General features: G+C 34.4%; 1 protein-coding gene across 2 annotated transcripts in view; it reads left to right on the top strand.

Moving 5' to 3' along the window:
- Window positions 1–24,950, top strand: part of myom3 (myomesin 3) — a 63,860-nt gene that overhangs the window by 34,631 nt on the left and 4,279 nt on the right. For both annotated transcript variants that reach the window (XM_077221521.1, XM_077221522.1), the window contains exons 15-34: window positions 986–1,169; window positions 2,653–2,827; window positions 2,909–3,030; window positions 5,559–5,746; window positions 9,966–10,092; window positions 12,382–12,563; window positions 13,706–13,820; window positions 13,905–14,061; window positions 15,185–15,291; window positions 15,667–15,711; window positions 18,340–18,479; window positions 18,686–18,830; window positions 19,938–19,997; window positions 20,388–20,455; window positions 20,539–20,646; window positions 21,062–21,149; window positions 22,038–22,076; window positions 22,195–22,300; window positions 23,757–23,920; window positions 23,995–24,031. In XM_077221521.1, the coding sequence (XP_077077636.1) occupies window positions 986–1,169; window positions 2,653–2,827; window positions 2,909–3,030; window positions 5,559–5,746; window positions 9,966–10,092; window positions 12,382–12,563; window positions 13,706–13,820; window positions 13,905–14,061; window positions 15,185–15,291; window positions 15,667–15,711; window positions 18,340–18,479; window positions 18,686–18,830; window positions 19,938–19,997; window positions 20,388–20,455; window positions 20,539–20,646; window positions 21,062–21,149; window positions 22,038–22,076; window positions 22,195–22,300; window positions 23,757–23,920; window positions 23,995–24,031 (2,357 nt within the window). The remainder of the gene's footprint in view (window positions 1–985; window positions 1,170–2,652; window positions 2,828–2,908; window positions 3,031–5,558; window positions 5,747–9,965; window positions 10,093–12,381; window positions 12,564–13,705; window positions 13,821–13,904; window positions 14,062–15,184; window positions 15,292–15,666; window positions 15,712–18,339; window positions 18,480–18,685; window positions 18,831–19,937; window positions 19,998–20,387; window positions 20,456–20,538; window positions 20,647–21,061; window positions 21,150–22,037; window positions 22,077–22,194; window positions 22,301–23,756; window positions 23,921–23,994; window positions 24,032–24,950) is intronic.

Raw genomic sequence — 24,950 nt, 5'->3', positions numbered from 1 at the left:
TGCATTGCATCTCTAGCTCTGAGTGTATCCACATCTGTGTTAGTACAAGTCCAGTAACTCCGGCATATAAAAAATTAGCTTGGTTGAAAGTTCATGTTGCAGAGCAGATAAAATGACCCAACAGGCGTTTTGCAAGCTTCTCAGTTTCACATGTTCAAGGCCTTCAGCACTACAAAAGGTCAGAATCCTGCTGGCTTTTTGAGGGCAGTTTTAAAGTTTCACATCATCTCTTCATGACTCACAGTGTAAAAGTGCTCGCAGTAATGCGTTCTCAGAGCAGAGGAGGCACAATCGTCCAATATAAGACACAAGAAAGAGCTCCGGCCGCTTGCCGACTCTGTAATGAGCAGGAGAAAGCGCACACTGCCACAGGACATGGACTTTATTGGACTTTTTATAAGAAGCACCATAATAAAACTGTCTATTTCATCGGGATCATCTGAAATTGTGGGGGCAGAAATACATATAAATGAAAAAGATTGAAATGTCCATTTACCACTGTGCATGTTTTATTAAAAGAATATTGCAATAGTTTATCATCATGGAAACTTCCTACTTAATGCAATTGTAATTTATAGTTAAAAAATATAATTATATATATACACACACACACAGAACAGAAATTAGTTTAATTCCCAGGGAAAACAAATACTTGTTAAATGTTTCCCTTGAATGCACTGTCGCTTCGGATAAATTATAAATCATAATAAATAAATGTAAAAATGCATCGTTTTATTAGAGGGAATATTGCAATACTTTATTTTCACAGATATTTCCTACTTTATGCAAGTGTAATTTAGAGTAAAATTAAATATATATATATATATATATATATATACAGAACAGAAATTAGAAAGAAATGGCTTTAATTCACAGAGAAAACACAAACTTGCAAAATGTTTACCTTGAATTTACAGATAAATGATAAATCATAATACTTATATTACATAATAGGTAAATATGCATTGACTGTTGGTTATTTCAGTCCATCGCAGGGAAGGAGAGCTGGCACCTGGCTAGTCTGGATATGACGGTGCTGTCGACTAGATTTGCTGCATTTGACCAGCAGAAGGGGAAGTCGTACTCTTACCGTGTTCGTTCTGTCAACAAGTACGGTATCAGCGAGCCATCTCTTCCCAGCGGACCCGTCTCACTGGGACAACCTCTAGGTGACCATTTTCTTGAAGGATTCGTGCACATAAAAACACAAATTATTCATTATTTACTCACACTCGAGTCATTCCATTTGATGTTGTTTATTGCAACATTAAAGGGGAGTTATAAGCAATCTCACTTATGCTTAGAATGAAACAGTCCAAATTATAGAAAACAATAGGAAGCATGCCTTAAAATAGATTTACTTTGACTATATCCTTGTAAAAAATCATACTTAAGAAATAATATACTTTAAAAGAATGTAAATTTTTCAGACACTTAACTGAATTAAAATGTATTTTAATTTAAATGTATAATAAATGCAGTTATTTAAACTTGAGAGTGCTTTTTTAACCCACTTAAGCATGATTTAAGTACATCTTTATTTGTAATTTCATAATTACTTCTATTGTCTTGGAAATATGGTTAAAGTGTACTACTGAATGTACTGACGAACATTTATGGTAAAATAAAATGTACTTTAATGTCATTTCTATTAGAACTTGTTTCCCTTGCTTTTAAATATATTAATAATAGTGCTGTTAGATAGATTAATTGCGATTAATCGCATCTAACATAAAAGTTTGTATGTGTGTGTGTATATACGTAACGTGTTTATATACGTGTGTGTGTATACATATATTATATGTATATATACATGTGTATATATTAGATACATTTACAAACGTAGATGCGATTAATTGTAATAGACAACACATCAAGATGTTTATATCTTTAAAGCATGATAAAATAAGGTTTAATTTGTACTTTTGGTTTTGACATTATTACAAAGAGCACTTTTTAAAATATAGTCATGAAACTGTACTCTCTTTAAGTGACTTTTAAACTTTCATTTAATTAATATTAAATCATCTGCAAATACAGTTTGTAAGATTTGAAGTACACATTCAATACAATTAAAAGGACAGTTCACCCACAGATGAAAATCATTTACTCACCCTCAAGTTGTTCCAACCCGATCTCACGACGATTCGTACGAATTTTACGAGGTGGCTAATTTGTACGAATTCATATGACCTCACTCCTACGAATTGGAAGATTTTTTCTAAATCGTACATATTTTACGAGTTGCCCAATTCGTATGAATTCGTACGAATGACCTACCCCTGACCCCGCCCCTAAACCTTTAGTTAGACAAATCGTACGAATGTGTATGAATTGGTCGTGAGATAGCGTTGGTTGTTCCAAACCTGTATGGGTTTCTTTAATCTGCTGAACACAAAAGAAGATATTTTAAAGAATGTCAGTAATCAAAACAGTTATTGGACCCATCAACTGTTTGATTACTCACATTATTTACATTTCTTATTTTGTGTTCAGAAACTCATACAGGTTTGGAACAGCTTGAGGGTGAGTAAATGATGACAGAATATTCATTTTTGTGTGAACTATCCCTTTAAGCACACTTCTTTTTCACAAGGGTAGTGTATGTTAACTTGTACAGCTCAGTGTGGATTTTGTTCTAATGTGTTTTAGGAGTTCCTGCCCCACCAAACGGCGTCCTGCCCAATCGAGACACTAACAGCTCAGTCCTACTGCAGTGGAAGGAGCCCAAAATAACAGAGGGCATTGTGGGATACTACCTGTACTGCAGTGAGGTTGGAAGTGGACTGTGGCAGACCATCAACAATAAGCCCATCACCAAAACCAGGTCTCTTCTTGTTGTATCTGAAGATGCAATTATGATTACGGACTCCAATATTTTTACTAAAAACTGTTTTTCTTCACTCAGGTTTACAGTTCATGGCCTGAAGACCAATAAAGAGTATGTATTCAGGGTGAAGTCTGTGGGACTGGCGGGAAACAGCATCTACTCGGACGAGTCTCCTGCCGTTCGAGTCAAATCAGCGATAAGTAAGTCTGACCGGCCAGAGAACCAGTCGAGACCATGCAGTCAGACGCCTTTAAATAGGACGCCGTCCCGTCTAAAGTGCTGCCGGCTGTCTGCTTGAGCTCTAGAAAACTGTTTATGGTCTCAATGTGAATTTATAATTCTCTGAATGAGTGAAGACTTTTGGTTTGGGTTAGTGAGCAACCACCCTGAACATCCACCATACACTCTCAGAAAAAAAAGGTACAAAAGCTGTCACTGTGGCGGTACCTTTTCAAAAGGTACACTTTCATACCTAAAGAGTGCATATTGGTCCCTCAAAGGTACATATTGGTACCAAAAGTGTACATAATAGTACCTAAATGGTACATATGTGTGACTTCTCATAAGGCATTAGCGACCTCATATTCATGCCCTAGAAACCACACACAACACTCTAACATTGTCTTTAGGAAATGTAAAAATGTTTTTTACTGTAGTATTCTGCTGCTATAGAACATATGCCCTTTCAAGCTTCATTACTTGGATGAAAGCAGAAGAGGTGCGCATACGTGATGCTCTTGTGCCTCACAGTCCTGACCAAAGACGAGCTTGTTACTCAAGAGATGCTGAAGTAGAGTCCTTCTGTGTCTGGCTCAATCCTGACAGTAATAGGCTGTTGTCTGACGGTTCAGCTTTTCTCTTTGTAATAACGTCTGATTCTGAGTGGCACTCCTGCACTGATGTGTGTTGAGATCAGGACAGATGCTCCGTCTGTTATCATCGAACACCAGAGACGCTTCAGCCACATGTTACTGCAGATCAAACCTGACGCTTTTTAGATAAATGATCACATTATCCTCACAGAAAACGTATCAAGTGCTTTCATTAATTATTAGGTTGACCAGAAGTTCCCATCATTCACTGAAATTCCATTTGAATTAACAGTAGTTGGAGATGATAATTTCATTGAAATAGGAGGGATTGTATTATGATATATCTTTAGTTAAAGCCCGGTATGTTTCAGCCCTCTTTGGAGGCACCTCTCTTCAGTTTCCTTACATTTTGAATTGAATGAAATGAAATGAAAATGAAAACGACAAATGAAAATGACATGAAATACATTTACATTTAGCTGACGCTTTTATCCAAAGCGACTTACAATTGCTATATATGTCAGAGGTCGCACGCCTCTGGAGCAACTAGGGGTTAAGTGTCTTGCTCAGGGACACATTGGTGTCTCACAGTGGATTCGAACCCGGGTCTCTCACACCAAAGGCATGTGTCTTATCCATGCGCCACCACCACCCCCTATAAATAAATAAACTAGAATTGAAGCTCCTGAAAGAAGTTGCCTTGCTTGCAATTCAGCAAAAAAAAAGTTTTAGGCAAGTTTAGCTTTTAGTCAGTGTTTCTGTGTAAATGAAATGCCGCATTTGAGTCGTTATGCCAAATCTGCAATGTTTGAATGGAGTCTGCATTTATGTTCATTGGTCTGGACTGAATTCATTGCAGTAGTTTAATGCTTAAAAGTTTTAGACGTTTAAAAGCAGGATGTTTTAGGAACATTAACATTGTGTTGTGTAGTTTTTGTACTTGCATTTATATGTGAATTTCGAGTTAAAGACTTGCCGACACATTTCGTTTAATAGATTTTAACACAAAATAATTACAGCATTAAAACTTAAAATCATTTAATGTAATTCCACATATAATATGCTTGTCATAGGCGGAAATTAATATTACACACCTAATTTGCATCAGGTTTATTATCTTAAACTAAAACTACAAATAAAGCTTGAAATGAAATAAAATAAACATTTTTAGATTAAAATAACTAAAGGAAGCTAGAAAAATGTTGCCTTGTTAACTAACTGAAATAAGTTTAAGTTGAAGCACTAAAATACTAACTGTAAATAAATAAATGCTCAAACTGAACTAAAACTAAATAATAATAATTAACTAAACCTAAATAGTAATATTTAAAAAACATAAACAGAATTTATTGTTATTTTAGTTTACTTACAATAAAGAATAAATATCAAAAGTAAATTGAAATAAAAAATAAACAAAAAGAGTAAAAAATAAACTGATAAAAATAACAGAAGCACATAACAAAATTACTAAAAATGAAACTAAAATAAAAAAATGTAAAGGTAAAAATATAAGCTAATTTAAAAAAATTATAAAAAATATAATAGTATATAAATCAACACTATTTGCATCATTATGCATCATTCAACACTGAAACACATTCGCCGCATAAAAAGCATTTACTGGAATTTCTGAAAGGACAGTAATTTTTAGTCAGCTTAAACCAGGACACATTTTTACATGTGAAATTATTAGCGCATTATCAGGACACTGGGACACACCTCATGAAACCGGGACATTTAGTCAACCTATTAATAATTTAGGTGTTTTCAGCTGCAAAACACACTGAGTGAATCAAATTTCTTTGATTCATTAACAATTAATAGCAAACATGGTGTGGTTCACTTCAGCAGTAATTTTACACAAAATGCAGCTCCAGCTGTGTGACCTCTGACCCTCCCTTCCCTCATCACTGCAGGCGTGCCATCCTGTCCATCAGCCATCACTGTACTGCACTGCACCGGAGGAGAGATGCTGATTGGCTGGAGAGCCCCGGCCAATCACGGAGGAGACCCTGTGACCGGCTACTACCTGGACCAGAGGGAGAAATCCCAGAGTAGCTGGCGGGAGGTCAACGCCAAGCCCATTAAAGAGAGACTATACAAGGTAGGACTGCTCAGTTATGGCAAAAATCATAATCACGATTATTTTTGGTCAAAATTGAAATCACGATTATTTGACACAATTATTGATGGGCGATATAATCAAAGTCTTATTTCACGATATGAGTAATTTTAAATGTCAGTGAAAATTCACAATTATCGATACTTGATGTCGATGATCGAAACTAATGTAAGAAAAAGGTCCTCAAAATAATTACGAGACAAGTAGAAAAGACAGCAATTAGAACTAAGAAACTAATTTTCTCTCTCAACTGTGTATGTTTACTTAAGACAAAACCCACTGTGTTTACGTGAATACTCTCCAAAAAGGCATTTTGACATTTTTGTGTGTATCCAAAGCCTATTTGCTTCTCCAAATGCGCGCACAGAAAGTCACCTGGGGAACCGTGTGTCTTTTGTGGCTTAATGCTCTTTTAATAACACTGTTTAATATCAACACGTCCCGCAGTTTAGCAACAGTAGACTGCATTTAACAACACTCAGTTATTTGGCTGATTTGGATGTTCAGTTTGGGCTTTTAGGGCAAAAGGAAAGGTCACCACTGTGAAGGAAAGGAAAGTGCACTGGATGGAGAGCGGCAGCGGCACAATTATCATTTTGCCTCAATTATCTTGTTTTCATAATCGTTAGAAGCAGGGCTTGACATTACATTTTTATACTCAAGAGGTTTTCCGAAGTTAGACACTAAAATTTTCACTGGCCACAATTTTGACATCGATACCATAGGGAAAAACTGCCATATAGATATAATAATATAATAATTTGGCAGCAGGTATATTAGGCTGCTGTCACTTTAAGACCTGATGCACTGATTCATTATTCTGTTACATATGTATTTTCTTTCTTAACTGTTTACGTTCACTTAAAACATAACTGACTGTGTTTACATGAATACTCGCCAAGACTGGCATTTTGACATTATTTTGTGTATTTGATTGTTTTAGGGCAATAAGCGGCGAAAAATAACTCAATTTAGTGCTAAGTGGTGGCTTTATGTGCCGCACTTTGGGTGTGAGAACAAAATCTGAGTGAATTATGTGCAATATGCGCAATCCCACGCCATAACTCAAGCCCTGTAACATCAACAATAGGAAACGAGTGAGCGAGTGGAGGCGGGTTTGTGAGTATCGCTGTCAGAGAGATGAGAAAGAGAGAGAAAGCACAGCTGGTATCCTGTATCTAATCTGTGGAAAATGAGTATTGGAAGCGTTTCAGATATTTCAGTATCGATATGTATCGAAAAATCTATATTTTTGACAACACTACATTGCACTTGTAGTGTATTTCAGATGCCTTTTTAAAAGGCTAAAATGGAAAAGTTTAATTATAATATATAAATTTCAAGTTTGTTTATTCACTGATGCATTTATGCTGCTTCAACGACTAATGACGAGACCAGCTTAAATCAGTCATAAATGATTTTTACTGCTCAAAATTTTTACAATCATGCCAGGCACATCTGCCTTAGTCTAACTTGGTTCTCTTACTTTAAAAGTGTCACCGAGCAACTATGGTGTCCATGGAGACTTAATTAAAACTTAAAGCAATGTTTATTTTATGTTTGTTTTCACTCTTTAATTAGACCCTGTTCAAGTCTGAACATCACATTATAGTGGTTTGATGAAAATGGAAAAAAAATGTTTCCCAATCAATTGTTAGAACAAGTGATGATTAATTTGTGGAGTATATGGACAGAGACCACAGCCTTTACAGTTTTAAAGCCGGTCTCGTCGTTAGTTGCTGAAGATGCATGTAAACAAACACACCATTTAATTACTATACACTTACTCTATGTTGTGTCCTTTATGCCCGCATTCTGAGTTAATTATTGGTTGTTTAAAAAAGGACTTTTAAGTGTGATAATGAACAAAACTGTCCAAATACAGTGCAAATTGGGGTTGGCATCTTTGACAACATGTTCTTTTACATAAACTATTTTCTAACTGACTTAGCATGAATACTAGTTTGTTTAAAATAAATAAAATGCCTTAAAATAAAGTGACTTTAGTCTGTCCCACATCAGAGGTCTTGACCTTGTCGACTGCATTCAACGTATAAAATTTACACTTTACTAACCAAACCTAATATGTTCAGATGATATTCAGTTAATTGTTTAATCAATAGATTGGCAAAAAAGTAATATCTAGTCAAAAACTCCCACATGATGCTAAGGTGTCGTGGACAGTGTTATTTTAGTGATTTTTAATACTATTGATTATGTATGTAGTATTTATTAATATTTTGAATTGGTATTATTTTGATATTTTCCATTTAAATGTTTTATTTAATTTAAGTTTGTGGCGTCAATTTTGCTAGTTTTTATGTTTTTAATATTTCTATTTAGCTTTGTTTTATTCTTTATTTGTTTTAGCCTTATTGATTTTAGTACTTTAGTACTTAATTTAATTTCAGCTTTATTTCATTTAACGAAAAACATCTTTTAATAATTTTCACATTGGATTTTGGCTGTTGTATGCAGTAATATATGTAAATAACAGCACACTTCACCTTAATTATGCATGATTTGAGGAATTATTCATATCTGAAGCACAAACTTAATGCAAAAATCACTTAAATCTGACTAAAAGTAATAGTGTTGAATCTATAGCAAAGAGAACATATATTCATTTAGACCTCTTGGTGAACATGAACAAACAACATTTTCTGAAGGTTTAGTGCCTTTTTGGATGAAACAGAACATGTATTATGAGTTTTAAGCACTTTTTCTGTATTTGTGGAAAGTATCGTGAATGCACATCGCCCTCTGATGGCCTGAAATGGCCACAACAACAGTTTTATGTCTCTTTCTATTAACATTTAACACTTTTTTTGGGGGGGGGGGGGGTAAGAAGGATTTATTTATTTATTTTTTTGCGCTCAATTTGCTCACAGGAAGACTCAAAGTACATTATGTTAATTAGAAAACATTGATCTTTGAGTGTGCTCCGTGGTCGTAGCATGTGAATCCCATGTTAATGATTTCTGCCTCTCATTCAGCAGTCAGGGAGACACACCACCTGCCCAGCCTCATTACACACCATCAGAAACACACACCACCCTACACTTTCACCATTCCTGACGACTGCCATCTAGTGGACCTTCTGTGTCCCAGCAGGCAGTGGGTGGCCTGGTCTCCACGAGCTCTCAGATAAGCCTCTGATTTGATAAGAGGATTCAGGCAACAGTTAATCACGAGTCTAGAAGGCTTGTGTTCCTGAATCCGATCCCAATTATGTGTGGCTAGTGGGCCACTCGTCGTGATCTTTGCTTCTCATCACAGAAACCCATGTTTATCGGATAAGCACCTCTGTGGACTAATGGTCCTCCATATAGACATCAACCGGCGGATCAATACACCGGAGATAAAGGCTAAACTAGGCAGGGGTGTTATTGTTAACTGAAAGTAAAAGTAAAACCATAAAGAAACATTTTCATTACTTGAAAATAAAATATTTCATTTTTATTTGAAGTAAAATAACTAAAATTGAAACAAGACCTATACTGATATGTTTTTTTAACTAATAAAAATGACAAAAATACAACAAAATGATTAAAACATTAGCTAAAATTATGAAAGTGATCACGTTTTAATATGAAATAATGAAAATTATGAAAACTGAAAAAACACTAGATAAACACTAGATAAAACATTATAAACACTAGAAAGTAGAGTTTGTCGGGACAAAATTTTTTATGTTGGCTTGACAAAGTTTTGTCTGAAATTTTGTTGAAAATCTTAATGTGTCTAGCATCATTTAGCATTGTTAGTATATTACTAGCATTAATTAACATGTTGTAAGCATTTTTTATCATTCTGCTAGCATGCCTTACCAATTGCTAACATGTTTCTAGCATGTTTTAACATTTTTCTGGCATATTTTAACACTTTGCTAGTATTTATAGCATGCTTTAGCAAGTTTATAGCATGATTTAGTATTTTGAACACATTTCTAATATGAATTAGCATGTTGTAAATATGATGTGCCATTCTATTAGCATGATTTCTGCTAGTATGTTTTAAAACATTGTTAGCATGATCTAGTACAAAGATGCAAAGATTTTAAAGATGCTTTCAGCTATACCAATAAGAGTGTTGTCCTCTCAGATGTTTTAGATTTTTTGATGTGCTTTGGGATTGTTTTGTCTTCTATTTTAGGTTTCTCTTTTAGGGTTTTTCCATTATTTGTCTGTTTTGATTTTAGGTGACAGGCCTTGAGGAAGGGAATTTTTACCAGTTTCGTGCCTTCGCGGCCAACATTATTGGCCTGGGCGACCCTTCTGAACCCAGCGAACTGTTTCTATGTGAGCGCTGGACAATGTCTGAGGCTGGTAAGATCATGCACAGTTACGAAAGGGAATTATATAAGGGATTTTACATGTTTTTTTGTTTTTTTTCATTCATATACAGATGCCATTAACTAGTGGTTTCCGAATTTCCAATCCTGACTTATCTTTTGTGAACAAAATATATCTTACTCTGTATTAATGCTGTTATGCTTAGTAAGAAGATGGTATTATACATTTTTACACTGTCCTTGTTGTCTTCCATATTTATATGTTTCACTCTGTTTTATGTAATACTTTAGTTGATTATAATTGTGTTACTCTCCTGTCGATCTGTTTCTCATGTCTGTTATCTGGTTTAAGTGTCCCTATTATGCTACTTTAAATGTTCCTAATTTTGTTTTGGAGTCTCCAACAACAGGTTTACAAGCATCCAAGGTCAAAAAACACTTTAATTTTTTTTCATAATTAGGGCAGTGGGAAAAGATTAATCACGATTAATCGCATCCAAAATAAAAGTTTGTGTTTACATAATATATGTGTGTGCACTGTGTATAATTATGCTGTATATATAAATACCAGACATGCATGTATACATATAAGAAAAAAATATATTTATATATAAAAAATTTATATTTATATATAATATAAATTATAAATAAATATATACAGTATATACATGCAAATATTTCTTAAATATATACATGCATGTGTGTGTATTTATATATATACAAAATAATTATACACAGTGCACACACATATATTATGTAAACACAAACTTTTATTTTCGATGTGATTAATCGCGTTTAATCTTTTCCCAGCCCTACTCATAATATACATTTCACATCACCTTATTTCACAGAGTCTGAAAAAAGTTAATTTGAAGATTCAGTCTCTCTAAACCCCTCCTTTCCTGAGATCTTGCTCTGCTGTGATTGGTCGCACGGCTCAGTCTGCTGTGATTGGTCGCACGGTTCAGTCTGCTGTGATTGGTCGCACGGCCCAGTCTGCTTTGATTGGTCGACCACTTACAGCGCATGTCTGAGACCAAATGCCTGTTTCCACATCAGAATTTCAGCTCCAGATCTTTCTCAGCACTTGATACACAGTGATATACATATAGTAACAAAGGCATAAGTTTTTTCCGTATCAATTCCAGTGTCCTCATCCTTTGTATCCTCATCCTTTTGAAGTGCAGCAAAGTGGATTTGCTGCGCTGAAAAAGGTCTTCTCAACATGTCGAAAACATGAAGCAAACCCTTCCAGTCTCAGCTACAACTACAGTGTTTGAGGGCGGGGCAAGGTGGACATTGTTCACGGGCAGCCAATGAAGAGCTTAGGCTGGCATTATGCTAATTTGATACATTGTTTCAGTATGTAACAGGAAAAGAGACTGGAATTATTGACAATTCCATTATTGACAATTCCTTTTAGGAGTCAATAACTTTACTTGTCATGCATTTGATCTTTATAACTTTGCTTTTTACATTCTCAAACAGCTTTATTACACACTGCATGAAAGGCAAAATCCGAAAAAGCATATTGGGGCACTTTAAACACTGTTCTTAGAGCAATTTTGATAAAGAAAGAAAGGGTTGGGTATTTTAGAAACTTTTCTAATTTCATCAACGTAAACTGTGCGATTCTTGCAAGGAATAAGGTTATATTACCAAATTACATTTATTTTACATTTATATTTTTTATTTATTTATTGCACAATTTGTTTGTTACACTTTTTAATCATAAGAAACAGTGAATGTGATTTGAGTTTTAATCTTGTTTTAGAAGCTTCTCTGAAGAAATCACATCTGGCACATGGCTTTTTTCAGTTCATATATCTTTGCCTTTCAGTTCTTTATATTTCATAATGATTTCATTTTTATAGTGTGTTTCACTAGAGTGTGTTTCTCTGGCACAGTGATACAGAATTCAACAATCTATAAAAGTAGTTTTTCTTCCATTGTACTGGTTTGTTTGCCATTTTTTAGGGTTATTTCACTTACAGCACATTCATTTAACAAGAAAAAGTGGAGACGGCACACTATATGTTTCCTTTGTTTATCAGTTGTATGCCATGGCATGTTGTGAGCTAGATGATTTATTTCTTTTGTTTTATTGTGTCTAATATGTTCAAGAGGATAAACACAGCTCATATAAAGTAGTGTGAATATAAGATATATTAATGCATGGAATCTAGATTTAAAGCTGAAGTGTGTAATTTCTTCAGGATTCAAACAGGTTTCCTGAACACAATTAAAATGAGTTGCGAATGGACAGAGTGACAGAGTGATGATAGAAAACTGAATGTTGATGTTTTTCTTTCATTTCTCGCAGGTTGTCCATATGATCTGGAATTTCGAGAAGTGAGGTGCAACTCTCTGGTGCTGCTGTGGGCGGAGCCTCTGTACAAGGGCCAATCAGAGATCAGTGGGTATATAGTGGACATCAGTGAGGGGGCGGAGTCTGAGGATTGGACCGCTGTGACAAGTGAGGCGGTGACAGAAACTCACTTAAAGGTCTGTTAAGTCTCTCTTTTTGCAGTACTTTATCATGGTTGGGTAATATTCAGAATTTAGAAATTTGAACTGAATTGCAATCTAATTCTTAATTTCATATTCAAATTACATTTGTGCCTCAGGAATAACAACTTAAGGCAAGACACTACATGTGAATAGGGTTAAAAAATAACTAATAACTAAAAAATAACTGATAGATATCACTCCTTACATTAATCATTAAAACAATTGTTTTTATTTAAAGTTTTCTGAAATGTTATGTTTAAAGATATTAAAGGTTTTTACAGAGGGGATTTTGGATCAGTGTTAATAAAGTTTTGTCAGTTTTATTTTGAATTAGCTTTTTTTAATGGAAATTTTGCTTTAAATTTTAATATTCTTATGTCTTTTTGCCGTTTTATTACTTTAAAAAAAAAGATATATATTGCTAATCTGGTTTAATTTATTTTTATATCAGTTTTTATTTATTTCCAGTTAATATTTGTAGTGCTTCAACTTATTTCATCTTATTCCCGCAACATTTCTCATTATCATGTAGTTAAATTCTTGTAACTAATATTTATATTTATATTTTATTTTATTTCAGCTTTATTTCAATTAACAGAAATGTGTTTGATCTTTTTAGTTTCAATTAATGATAATAACCCTGTATTGTTGGATATCTCTGTCTATCACTCCATAAATCAGAAAATACTGTCAACAGCCAGAAAAAAATATACATTTTTCACCATATTTTTAGTAATAAAATGATATATAAATCATTGATATATGAAGAAATCCTTATGTAAAACCCTTCAGAATATAGATAGGAATAAAACAGTAACGTTTGGTGTATGTAAAGCTACTGAAGTGGAGATTTCTGACAAACTGAATACAAAAAGATTTGTATTATAACATAAATCTACAGATGCAAATAGATAAAATGCAATAAACACTTAAAAGTGTATTTTAGACTAGTTTTTCTACTAGTCTAACATATTATGGAAGCAATCTTAAAATTCACCAGTGGGTGCACAAATATTTGCCTGCAGTGTCTTGCAATAAAATGCATCTCAATGCAACTCAGAATAGTTATTTTTTTTGCATCTAGTCCCAGAAAGCTTTGAAAGAGGAGTGACTGTTTTGGGCTGGTTGTTGATCAGGTTTCAGGTCTGAAAGCAGGTCAGATGTACCGTCTCCGTGTGTCTGCTGTGAATGACGCTGGAGTCGGCATGTCTTCTGTGCCGTCTGAGCCAGTCAAAGCACAGACTAAAGCAGGTCAGATCCCTGGAAATCTGCGTAATGATTTCATTCTCACTTTAAACTGAGTTGCATTTAACTCTATCCCATGTTTGCCACCAGGAACCAAAGAGATTGAGATGGGAGTTGATAATGACGGCTTCATCTTCCTGAGCTTTGAAGCTGCTGATGTGGATGATGGAGACGTTTATAAGTGGAATAAGAACTACGGAAAAGCTATTGACGCTGGACGAGCCCGTCTGGAGAACAAAAACAACAGGTCTTTTGCCAATATATCGTAAAATGAGCACAACAGTGACACTTTTTTCAGTAGCTTTGGTTCTGGAAGTTTGTTTCTACCCACATACCAACCAACATATCTATAAACAATGATTAAACACAAAAAAGACAGACTCCAAATTTGTATTATTTAATGAGCAAATTATACTAAACCCATGAAGCATTGCAACAAAGTAATCAAAAACTGATGCCACAATATTAAACTATTAACTTAGTATAAATATAAAACAGTAAATATTAAGATATTTAACATGTATATTATCTAAATATATGCTGTTATATATATATATATATATATATATATATATATTTGTTTATTTGAAAGACGCCTCTTATGCTCACCAAGGCTTCATTTATTTGACCAAAACTACAGTAAAAGTAATATTGTGAAACATTAGCATATTGGAAGGATTTCTGAAGGATGAAAATTCAGCTTTGCCATCACAGGAATAAATTACATCTTAAAATATATTCAAATACAAAACAGTTATTTTAAATTGTAATAATAAATCACAATATTACAGTTTTTTTTACTGTATTTTTGATCAAATAAATGCACCCTTTGTGAGCAAAAGAGACTGTGTGTGTGTGTGTGTGTGTGTGTGTGTGTGTGTGTGTGTGTGTGTGTGTGTGTGTGTGTGTGTGTGTGTGTGTGTGTGTGTGTGTGTGTGTGTGTGTGTGTGTGTGTGTGTGTGTGTGTGTGTGTGTGTGTGTGAGTGTGAGTGTATTACACCTTAAACATTCTTAAAGGAATTGTCACTCAAAAAATAAGAATTGTCGCACATTTACTCAACCTCACGAAAGTTTCTTTCTTCTAAGGAAAAGAAAATCTGAATCTTTAAAGAACATCCTGGTCATTCTTAACCATACAATAAAAGTAAATGTGGACCAAAAATGTTTATAATATATACCCATAAAGGTAGTTCATATGTGTTGTGCTGAATATTCCCAGTCTTCTGAAGCCATAGGATTACTTCCAATCTTCTGTCACTGAAGAAATAAATTCATACAGTTTTGTGTTTGGGGAAATGATGGTGATTGGGTAAACTGTACCTTTAAATAGTCTATAAACCTGATTGAGATGTTGGTCATGTATCTCCCAGGTCTGTTCTTACCTTCACGGACGCCTCAGAGCAGGATTTGGGCCTTTACACAGTGGAGCTGAGCAGAAACCCTGACGTCTCCTCCAGCTTCACCTTCACTGCCCAGGGTAGATATTCATTTCTGTCTCGGCATAATGCATTACCTGAACACGGTGGCATAAGACCTTGTGCATCTGTTCAGCATTAAAACTTGACGCATAACTCGTCTTTTCTTAGTGTGACCCTGGTATTTTATCATCATTCGGCCACTGATTAATGTTTTTTCAAGCCCCTTTGCCCTAAACCATTCCTTACAAGATCTGTGTATTTTAACCCTACACAAAGTGTGACTGTTTGTGTTAGATATCAACTGCATGACAAACATAATCTTTAAACTTGAAATCTCATTTGCAAGATGTCTGATCATTCTGACAGCGGCCGGTATCTTTGTCTTGATAGTGTGATTGAATTTGACTTTGCAATTGTGGCGTTTTCTCTCTCAGATCTGGAGCGACTGACAGAACTCAGCTGGCATGTCAGAAACCCGTGTAAGTGAATAAAATGCACTTCACAAACTGCGTAAATGTTCAGAGAATCTAAACAGTAAACACATTCAAAGTTTAGGGTGTACAAGATGTTTTAATGTTTTGAACAAAGTCTCTTCTGCTCACCAAGGCTTCGTCTATTTGATCAAAGATACCATAAAATTGTAAAATATTATTACAATTTTAAATAACTCTTTTCTATTGTAATATGTTTTAAAGTGTAATTTTTTCCTGTGATCAAAGCTGAATTTTCAGCATCATTACTCCTTCAGAAATCATTCTAATGTGATGATTTATTCAATTCAATTGACATTTATTTGTAAAGCGCTTTTCACAATACATAGCGTTTCAAAGCAGCTTTACAGAAAATGTTTCTTCATTACAATTTAAGTCTTTTGTTATCAGAGGTGACTGTGTCCAAGTAATGTCAATATGCAGTTATTACAAGTTGTGATCGTAATGATTACATATATAGAAATGTTTATATATATATATATATATATATATATATATATATAAGTATATGTATATATATAAGTATATGTATATATATATATATACAAACATATAGGCCCTGTCTACACCTGGTATTAAGATGCATTTTGGTCGATTGGATCATTTTGGACAAAATTGCCATTAGATTGAAAGATCTGAAAAGCCCATACATTAACCCGCTCATAGACCGTGTCCAAGAAGAAATCAGGACAGAAGTGGATGAAAGTGGACAAAAGAGACGGATTAAAACACCAGGGGCCTCATGTATCAATCTTCCGTACGCACAAAAACTTTGCTTACGCCAGCTTTCACGCTCACGGTCGGATGTACTAACAGTGAAATTAACGTGAGAATGTGCGTTCCTCCACGCCAATTTCATGTCTGGCGTACGTACATTTCTCATAGTTTTTGTCCGTTGGCGACTCTTATAGGCAATGAAGTTAAGTTGCAAACATTACACAGCGAATTGTTCTACAAGTCTATCGCACTATACCACCTGTGGGAAGCATTGCTATTAATTTGCAATTTATAAAATAATTTACATATATTGTCACACGAGCCTTATGGGAATATTCTATCAATTATGCAATTAAGTAAGAACATATAAAAGCATATGCAAATTGATACAACCCTTAGTCTATGGCAATGGCAGCTTTGGCCTTATTAGAGGACATTGCTAATGGCAGAATCCGAAGAGAACGAGTTTTTAGGGACCACAATGATTTTCTGGCCCAGGATGATGACTTGCTTATCAGCCGTTTCAGATTTCCAAGGGCTATCCTCTTGGAGCTCTGTGCTGAGTTGGGTCCGAATCTAAAGAGAGAGACAGCGAGGAGCCACGCAATACCCGTTCCCTTGCAGGTGCTGACAACACTTGCTTTCCTGGCAACTGGTTCTTTCCAAAGGGAACTGGCAGACCGCTCAGGAATAAGCCAGTCGTCTTTGAGCCGCTCAATGCCAGCGGTATGGGTCGGGATCATCCGCATGTCTACCAGGTATAAGGTTCCCATATGATGCAGTTGACCAGCCAAACATTAAAACGCAATTTGCAGCGATAGCCGGTTTTCCTAATGTAATCGGAGCGATCGACTGCACACACATTGCTATAAAGGCGCCATCTGAAGAAGAATTTGCATATGTGAATCGGACACATTTCCATTCAATAAATGTGCAGATAATATTGGTTACCTTCGTGGCAGTCCTGTAGTAAATCCGAGTCTCCCACAGCAGCAGATACTACTCCAGAGAGTAAGGTGTCACTCATAACTGAGGCAACTAAGGGTGTAAGTTCATCGACCCCTTTACCACTGCCTGTTCTGCCCACACTTTGTCGGTGCGCAGCAGTTCTCCATTTAATGTCCACCTTTATATCAGACCATTTCTTTTTAAGTCCATTTACAGTGCGACTTTCAGATCCCACCGCATTGACGGCATCAGCCAAACTCTCCCACTCACATTTTTTCCTTTTGTTATTAATTCCGGAGGACAATTAAAGTTCCAAATATTTTTTTTTTCTCGTTTCTACCTCCGATAGCAGCACCTCCGATTCACTTTCTGTAAAGTTTCACTTCTTGCCGCTTGCTTTAGCCATTTTCTTACTCCTTTCTTTTACCAAAGTGGACTCATTACCATATTTAAATGTATTTAATTAAGGGAGGATACTGGGTGGGGCGTTGTGCTCGTGCATGTGCGCTCATTTTTACGTTAATTGGGATGTACAAAGAGAATATGCGTGGGATCCTTCGTACGCAGAGATTCATACATCTGATTTTTTTTTTTTTTTTTTCATTTACAGCTTTGTCCGTACGCAATGTTTTAGTATGAATTCAACGCAAGTCTTTGTACATGAGGCCCCAGGTGCAAACGGGGGAATGTGTCTCCATCTACTTGTGATCCGATCGACCAAAATGCGTCTTAATACTGTAAACATGGCCTTAGTTTGAGAGTGTAGGAAGACTACAATCAGAAAGATCTATAGTTTATAGGCACATTAAAGAGATCATTTCCATATTAAAGTGAATGGGTGTGATGGCTTTGTGTGACAGACTGAAATTGTGGATGAACGAGCTCATTTTTGCGTGAACTATTGTTTTAAATCTGATATGCACATGAAGCAATCTCTTCTTGGTTTGTCAGTGATCTCTCTGAGGTCTGAAGGCTGGCAGGTGGAGGTGTCGGAGCAGGGAAGAGTTCGTCTGTGGATCCAGACAGAAGATCTCAGCAGTTCTGCGGTGCTTCGGCTCATCCTCAACGACACCGAGATCTCCAGCACACCAGTAACCGCTGCAGCCTCACCTTAACACTCATCTGCATGTCATTACTCAGTGACTCCTAAAGAGCTGTGTGTGTGTGTGTGTGTGTGTGTGTGTGTGTGTGTGTGTGTGTGTGTGTGTGTGTGTGTGTGTGTGTGTGTGTGTGTGTGTGTGTGTGTGTGTGTGTGTGTGTGTGTGTGTGTGTGTGTGTGTGTGTGTGTGTTCTGCAGGCCCGTAAGATTAACTTTGACAAGGCACAAGGTCTGCTGGAGATCCTGTTTGATCAAATCTCAAAAGAAGACGAGGGCTCGTACACCGCGCAGCTCAAAGACGGACGGGCCAAGAACCAGTTCACACTGGTTTTAGTGGATAAGAGTATGTTTGCAATGTTACTTTATAACATTAAACTACAAAGCTGTTCCACAGGGGAAATGGTATTTGATTAAACAAATATAAAGCAGTGGAATTTTTTTTTAAATCCCCAGAAATATGAAGCAGCACAAATGTTTTCAACACTGATAAAAAATTCTGGAGCGGCCAATCATCATATTAGAATGATTTCTGAAGGATCATGTGACACTGAAGAATGTGTAAGAGTAATGATGCTGAAAATCCAGCTTTTATCACAGGAATATTTTACATTTTAAAGTATATTCACAAAGGTAAGAGTTATTTATTTAATTGTAGTAATATTTTAGAGTATTACTGTTTTTATTGTATTTTTGAAAATATAATGCAAAACAGAATTTCCAGCATCATTATCAGTCTTCAGTGTCACATGATTCTTCCGAAATCATTCTAATATGATGATTTGCTGCTCAAAAAACATTTCTGATTATTATCAATGATGAAAACAGTTGTGCTGATTCATATTTTTGTGGAAACAGTTTTTTCAGAATTCTTTAATGAATATAAAGTTCAAAAGAACAGCATTTGTTTGAAATAGAAATGTTTTGAAATGTTTTATAATATTTTAAATGTCTTTACTGTCACTTTTTAAAAAATGTCCATAATGTATTTATTTGGGGCTTTTCCACCACACAGATATCTCTTTATAATAAATGTATAAAAAACATTATCAATCAAGATCTAGTTTGCACTTTTTCCTAAGAATTATTTATTTATTTTGTACAATTTGTAATTTTGTTTAGAACAAACAATTGTTGTTCCCGACACCAAACATGTTACAATTGAGAATAACAAAGTTTTGCTGAAAGATTTTATACCATGAACTGAAAGTAGGTATCATGACCGAACCAGGTATTGTTTAATTTTTCATTCAAAAAAGGTACATTTCTTTTTTTGAATGAAGTTCATTGTAATTTTTCAGTCACCACTTAATGATGCAACACAACTTCATTTAAACCACTTAAACTCAAGAGTCAATTTTTTTTTTATCTATATTGTGACAAGGCTGAAGGTCATACTGAATATTTCTCCAGATTTAACATTAATTCTTCTGTTTTATTGTTTGTTTGTCAGAGTTTCAGGACACACTGGCCAAATCTGAGGCCAACAGACGAAACTGGAAGAGAAAGTCGGGTGAGTCGACAAAACAGATCTAGAGACCAATAACAGATAAACCATGTCAAATGATATACACAAATGTATGAACAAAGACATGCAACAGGGACTTTACAAGAGTTAACACTTTACAGCAAGGTCTCATTTGTTAACAATGCATTATCTAACTTAAAATAACAATAAACAATATTTGTAAGCATTTATTAAAGTTTGATCATGTTAGTTCACAGTGCATTAACTAATGTTTTACAGATAAAAATGTTTTAGTAAGTGTTAGTTAACATAAATCAAGGTTATTACATGCTTTAGAAGTATTTTTCATTGTTAGTTCATGTTAACTAATGGATAGCATAGTATTTTTTTTTAAACTATGATAATCAAATGTTTCTCTCTGTTTTGTTTTCCAAGGTCCCCATTTCGAGGAGTTTTTGTCATGGACAGTAACCTCTGATTGTGAAATGATTATAAAGTGCAAGGTAATGGTATTTATTCACTAATGATGACAATACATCTCCATTTAAACCATATGCCGACCCCTTGTGTCTGTGTACGGCTGCAGGTCACTAATGTGAACAAAGACACGCGTCTGAAGTGGTTTAAGGATGGAGTGGAGCTTTCTCAGGCCGTGTACGAGCCCTCGGGTGTCAGCACCTTCACTGTCCCGCAGGTACCATCACATTCAGCCTCAAAGACAGGACATGAAGGAAAACACTGGGAAAATGTTAAGGGTTCAGTACAAGTTCAACAGAATTTGTGGCACAATGTCAGAATTTTATAAGGGTGGCTTAGAATTATAGCTGCAAAAGAAACAGATTTTTACTGAAAACTTCATGAAGTTGCTATGGCTTTTACACAAAAAATAAAAAAATAATTTTCTGTGGAAATCAATGTTCTGCCACAAATTTTGTCAATAAATCTTAACCTATACTGAACCCGGAACATTCCGATAACTCTGCGTCTAATTGCCTGATAGAGGAGAATTCCTTCCACCAATCTTCCTGGCACTTGCCGATTAAAGGGCTATTAGTGCGTAATTGAGCCTGGAGTAAGACTGACCCGTGTTATTTGTCATAATGGCTCAGGTGACGAGGAAAGAGTTGGGTGTGTACAGGGCTGTGGTGAGCGACAGCAGAGGAGAAGATGACAGTGTCCTGGAGCTGATCGATGACGGTGAGAAGAACGTCATTTTTACCTCATTCTCACGCCATTGTGTAACATAGTATCATATAAACTTCAAGATTTCAAAGTAGGATTAAAGATATATTCATTAAAAATGTTCTCCTACTCTTTTTTTATGTTTTTATAACATAAAATTTTAATTTTTTTAAATTTTCTAGAGTGCATAAAATATCTGTAATATATATTTATTGTGTTTGTGTGTGTCATTTTTAATTATAATAATTTTCTTATAATTTTAATGTATATATATATATATATACACACACATTTTAAATATATCTTATATATTTTAATCAGTCTAGAAAAATATATAAATATATGTATTTAATAATATAGTGGTTTATTTTTTTATTTACGTGTTTACAGTGATTTTTAAGGGGTTTTAGGTTCATTCCATACCTGTAGTAAAATCACTGTAATGAATTAACTATTCTAATGTAGAATAATACTTCTATGTGGAGGTGATTTAATATCAAAATATTTTGTAAGTAAAATTTCAGCTACGCTTTACAATAAGGTTCCTTGCTAACATTAATTAACAATGAAAAATACTTCTAAGTAATTTATTCATCTTAGATTATATTCATTTCAAAATGTACTAATACATTATTAAAATAAAATAATTGTATTTATCTTAGTTAATATTAATTCCAACATTTACTAATACATTATTACATTCAAAAGTTGTATATTTTATGGACCTGTGCTGACATGAACAATGAACAGTTGTATTTTTTATCAACTAATGTTAACAAAGATTAATAAATAATGTAACATATGTGTTGCTCATTGTTAGTTAATGCATTTACTGATGGGGCCTTGTTTTAAAGTGTTACCCAAAATGATACTAATATGATCTTTTGTTTTTGTATTCCTCAGAATTTGAGCGGCTGGTGCAGCAGCTCAATAAACAGTGCGGTAGGTTGATGTGATGATGTTTCAGACGCTCATGCTCATGTAAAGTCATAGTTACTAATGTAATCTCGATCCCGTGCGCGCGCGCGTCTGTGTGTGCGTGTGTGTGTGTGACCCACAGCGCTCTCTGCTGGTCCAGTGTGGGTCCAGTGCACTGCTCAGGGCTTCAAGCTCTACTGCTCCCTCAAATACTACATGAGCTGCATGAAGACCAGCTGGCACTTCAAGTGAGTTTTTATACGGTTATGGATGTATATGGAAGAGTTCTGCTTCAGATTTCACATTACCAAATCTTTTAGTACTTGAAATGAAGCCAAATAACTGATCTTAACAAGTGCGCCAGAGAAACAAGCACACAGCCATCTTTAGAATATTGTGTCTGAACTTCCGTTTTTGTGGTAGCATCGCTTTCGAAGAGTAATTAGCTGGTTAAGTTGATTTACCTGAAAAGTTAACGAAAGTTATCATGAGTATTACAATGTTTGAAGCGTCATGACAAATATCAGTAGATCGGGAGCCGTCCATTCATAAATCCGTAAGATTTTAAATGCAAACCGGAAAACTGAACACAACGAGCGCAGTGCTGAAAAGGGGCGGAGCTACACAAACCGTAGGATTAATCGCTAAAAGATCGCAATCTCAATTCAAAAACCCGCGCGATCTTATTCGATCTTATCATATTATATGACACTGATTCAGCTTAAACCTTTGACAAGTAGTCTACGATCATCGCAGCGAACATTCAGATCTGTGTTGGGGCAGATGCTGAGTCAGAGAGAGCAGTTGTCATGAAACAGCTTCATAAACACAACCACACAGGTTTCCAACCACACAGGATCATTATTTTTGTGTAAGAGTAAACCAACTTTGAAAGTAACTTGACGCTTCAAATAAAGATGGTGTCAATTACATTGTTGCACCAGTAGGTGGCGACAAGAGACTGATAAAAAAAAACATTATTTACCATTTAATCATTCATTCAAGAGATTTGTTTAAAAATGCTGATTCATCCAGTAAACAAGTGAAATCTTTATGAGTGAGTCATTGAATCATTCAAAAAAAAATTCAAATTAAATAATCTTTTTAATAGACTATAGCCAATTAACATTTTGTCAGAACCTCTAGTCAATTACAAGTTATTTTGTTTAGTTGTCTGTTCAGAATCGTGATCTCAATTTGAAACAAACTATTTGAAACAAACAGAAAATTGGAATCATGCTATACACATTCATTTTATGGCTTTATATTTTTTAGTCCTCTACCAAAATTGTAGGAAAAAATATAAAACGTTGTCAGTTAGCTCAGTTCAGGGTTATTATAGTTACCAAGTACTAAAAACATAAAAATTTACATTTTTATTTCTTGAAATAAAATAAATTATAAAAAATAAAACATTTTTATTTTAATTAGTTTAACTTGATATACTAAAAGAACTAAAACTGAAATAAAAATTATACAGAAATACCAAAAATGACAAAAACACAGCAAAATTAATAAAACTTTAAATAAAATGAAAATGAAAAATATGAAGATAAAAAACGAATTCAAAATAGCAATAAAAAAACTATAATAATATCTCAATGATACTAAAATAACACTGGCTCAGTGTTTTTTATTTGAGGGATTAACGGTCACATTCAATGCCTTGTTTTCCTTTGATGGTTTGGTTTTGTCCCGTGACAGAGACAAGAGAATTGACTGTGAGGAGCGGAGCCGGCCTGGCAGCAGCATGCAGAAGGTTTGGATTGAGATATTTGGCCCCAGTGAAAGCGATAAAGGGAAGTACACCCTGGAGATGTTCGACGGCCAGGAAACACACCAGCGCGCTCTGGATCTGTCTGGACAAGGTACAGGCACAAAACATGCGAGTCGAGCGGGAAGATGAAGCCTAAAGCCTAAAACCTCTCTTTCTTCTCTGTAGCTTTTGCAGATGCTTTGCTGGAATACCAGAGGCTAAAGTAAGTGAAGATGTTTTTGAATATTCATATAACTGAATTTGACCCTTCGCTAAGCTCCACCATCTTTGGTTACTGTTGCTAACTCAGACGAACTTTATAGAATATTCCATTAGAATGAATGGCGATTTCTGTGAACATTTTATCTTTTATCTATTTTATCATTTTATCTTTCTCTTGCTCATAAAGTGGGAAGAACTGATTGGATCTTATTCCTAATACAGTATATGTATGTATATTTGTAATAAGATCCAATCAGCTTTTACCAGCTATATATAATTTATTTTATGATTTTTTTTTATTTCTTTACCAAAATTGTAGGAAAAAATATAAAAAGTTGTCAGTTAGCTCAGTTCAGGGTTATTATAGTTACCCAGAACTAAAACCATAAAAATAAACATATTTGTTACTTGAATTAAATAAATGATTAAAATAAAATATAAAAAACAAAAACTTTTTTTATTTCAGCTTAACTTGATGTACTAAAATAACTAGTACATCAGTGGTAAATTATATAAATGTATAATAAAATATAATGTGTTCAAAATGTTTTAATTTTGTCAAAAAATAAATAAAATATAATATAGGCCTAAATAAAATATAAATATATTACTTGATATATATATATATATATATATATATAAGTAATATATTTATATTTTATTTAGGCCTATATTATATTTTATTTATTTATTTAATTAAATTTTATTCAAAAATAAAATGTACCACTTATTTACAAAAAAAATTGGATTGAAAATTAATTGACATTACAAAACACTTTATCTCCTTTTTATTAGTAATGTAAGTATAAAGTTTAAAATGAAAGTGGTTTCACTTATTTAAAAAAATGAAAATTAATCTTTTTCTTTATATTTATTTTAAGGTTATAATATTACTTTACATCTCTCACTAAAAAACTTTC

Source organism: Siphateles boraxobius, unplaced genomic scaffold, assembly GCF_051911475.1.
Source record: "Siphateles boraxobius isolate OS27281-9 unplaced genomic scaffold, OSU_SipBor_1 84, whole genome shotgun sequence".
Lineage (NCBI taxonomy): Eukaryota > Metazoa > Chordata > Actinopteri > Cypriniformes > Leuciscidae > Siphateles > Siphateles boraxobius.
Note: the sequence above shows the minus strand (reverse complement) of the source record. Positions and strands in the feature narration are given on the sequence as shown.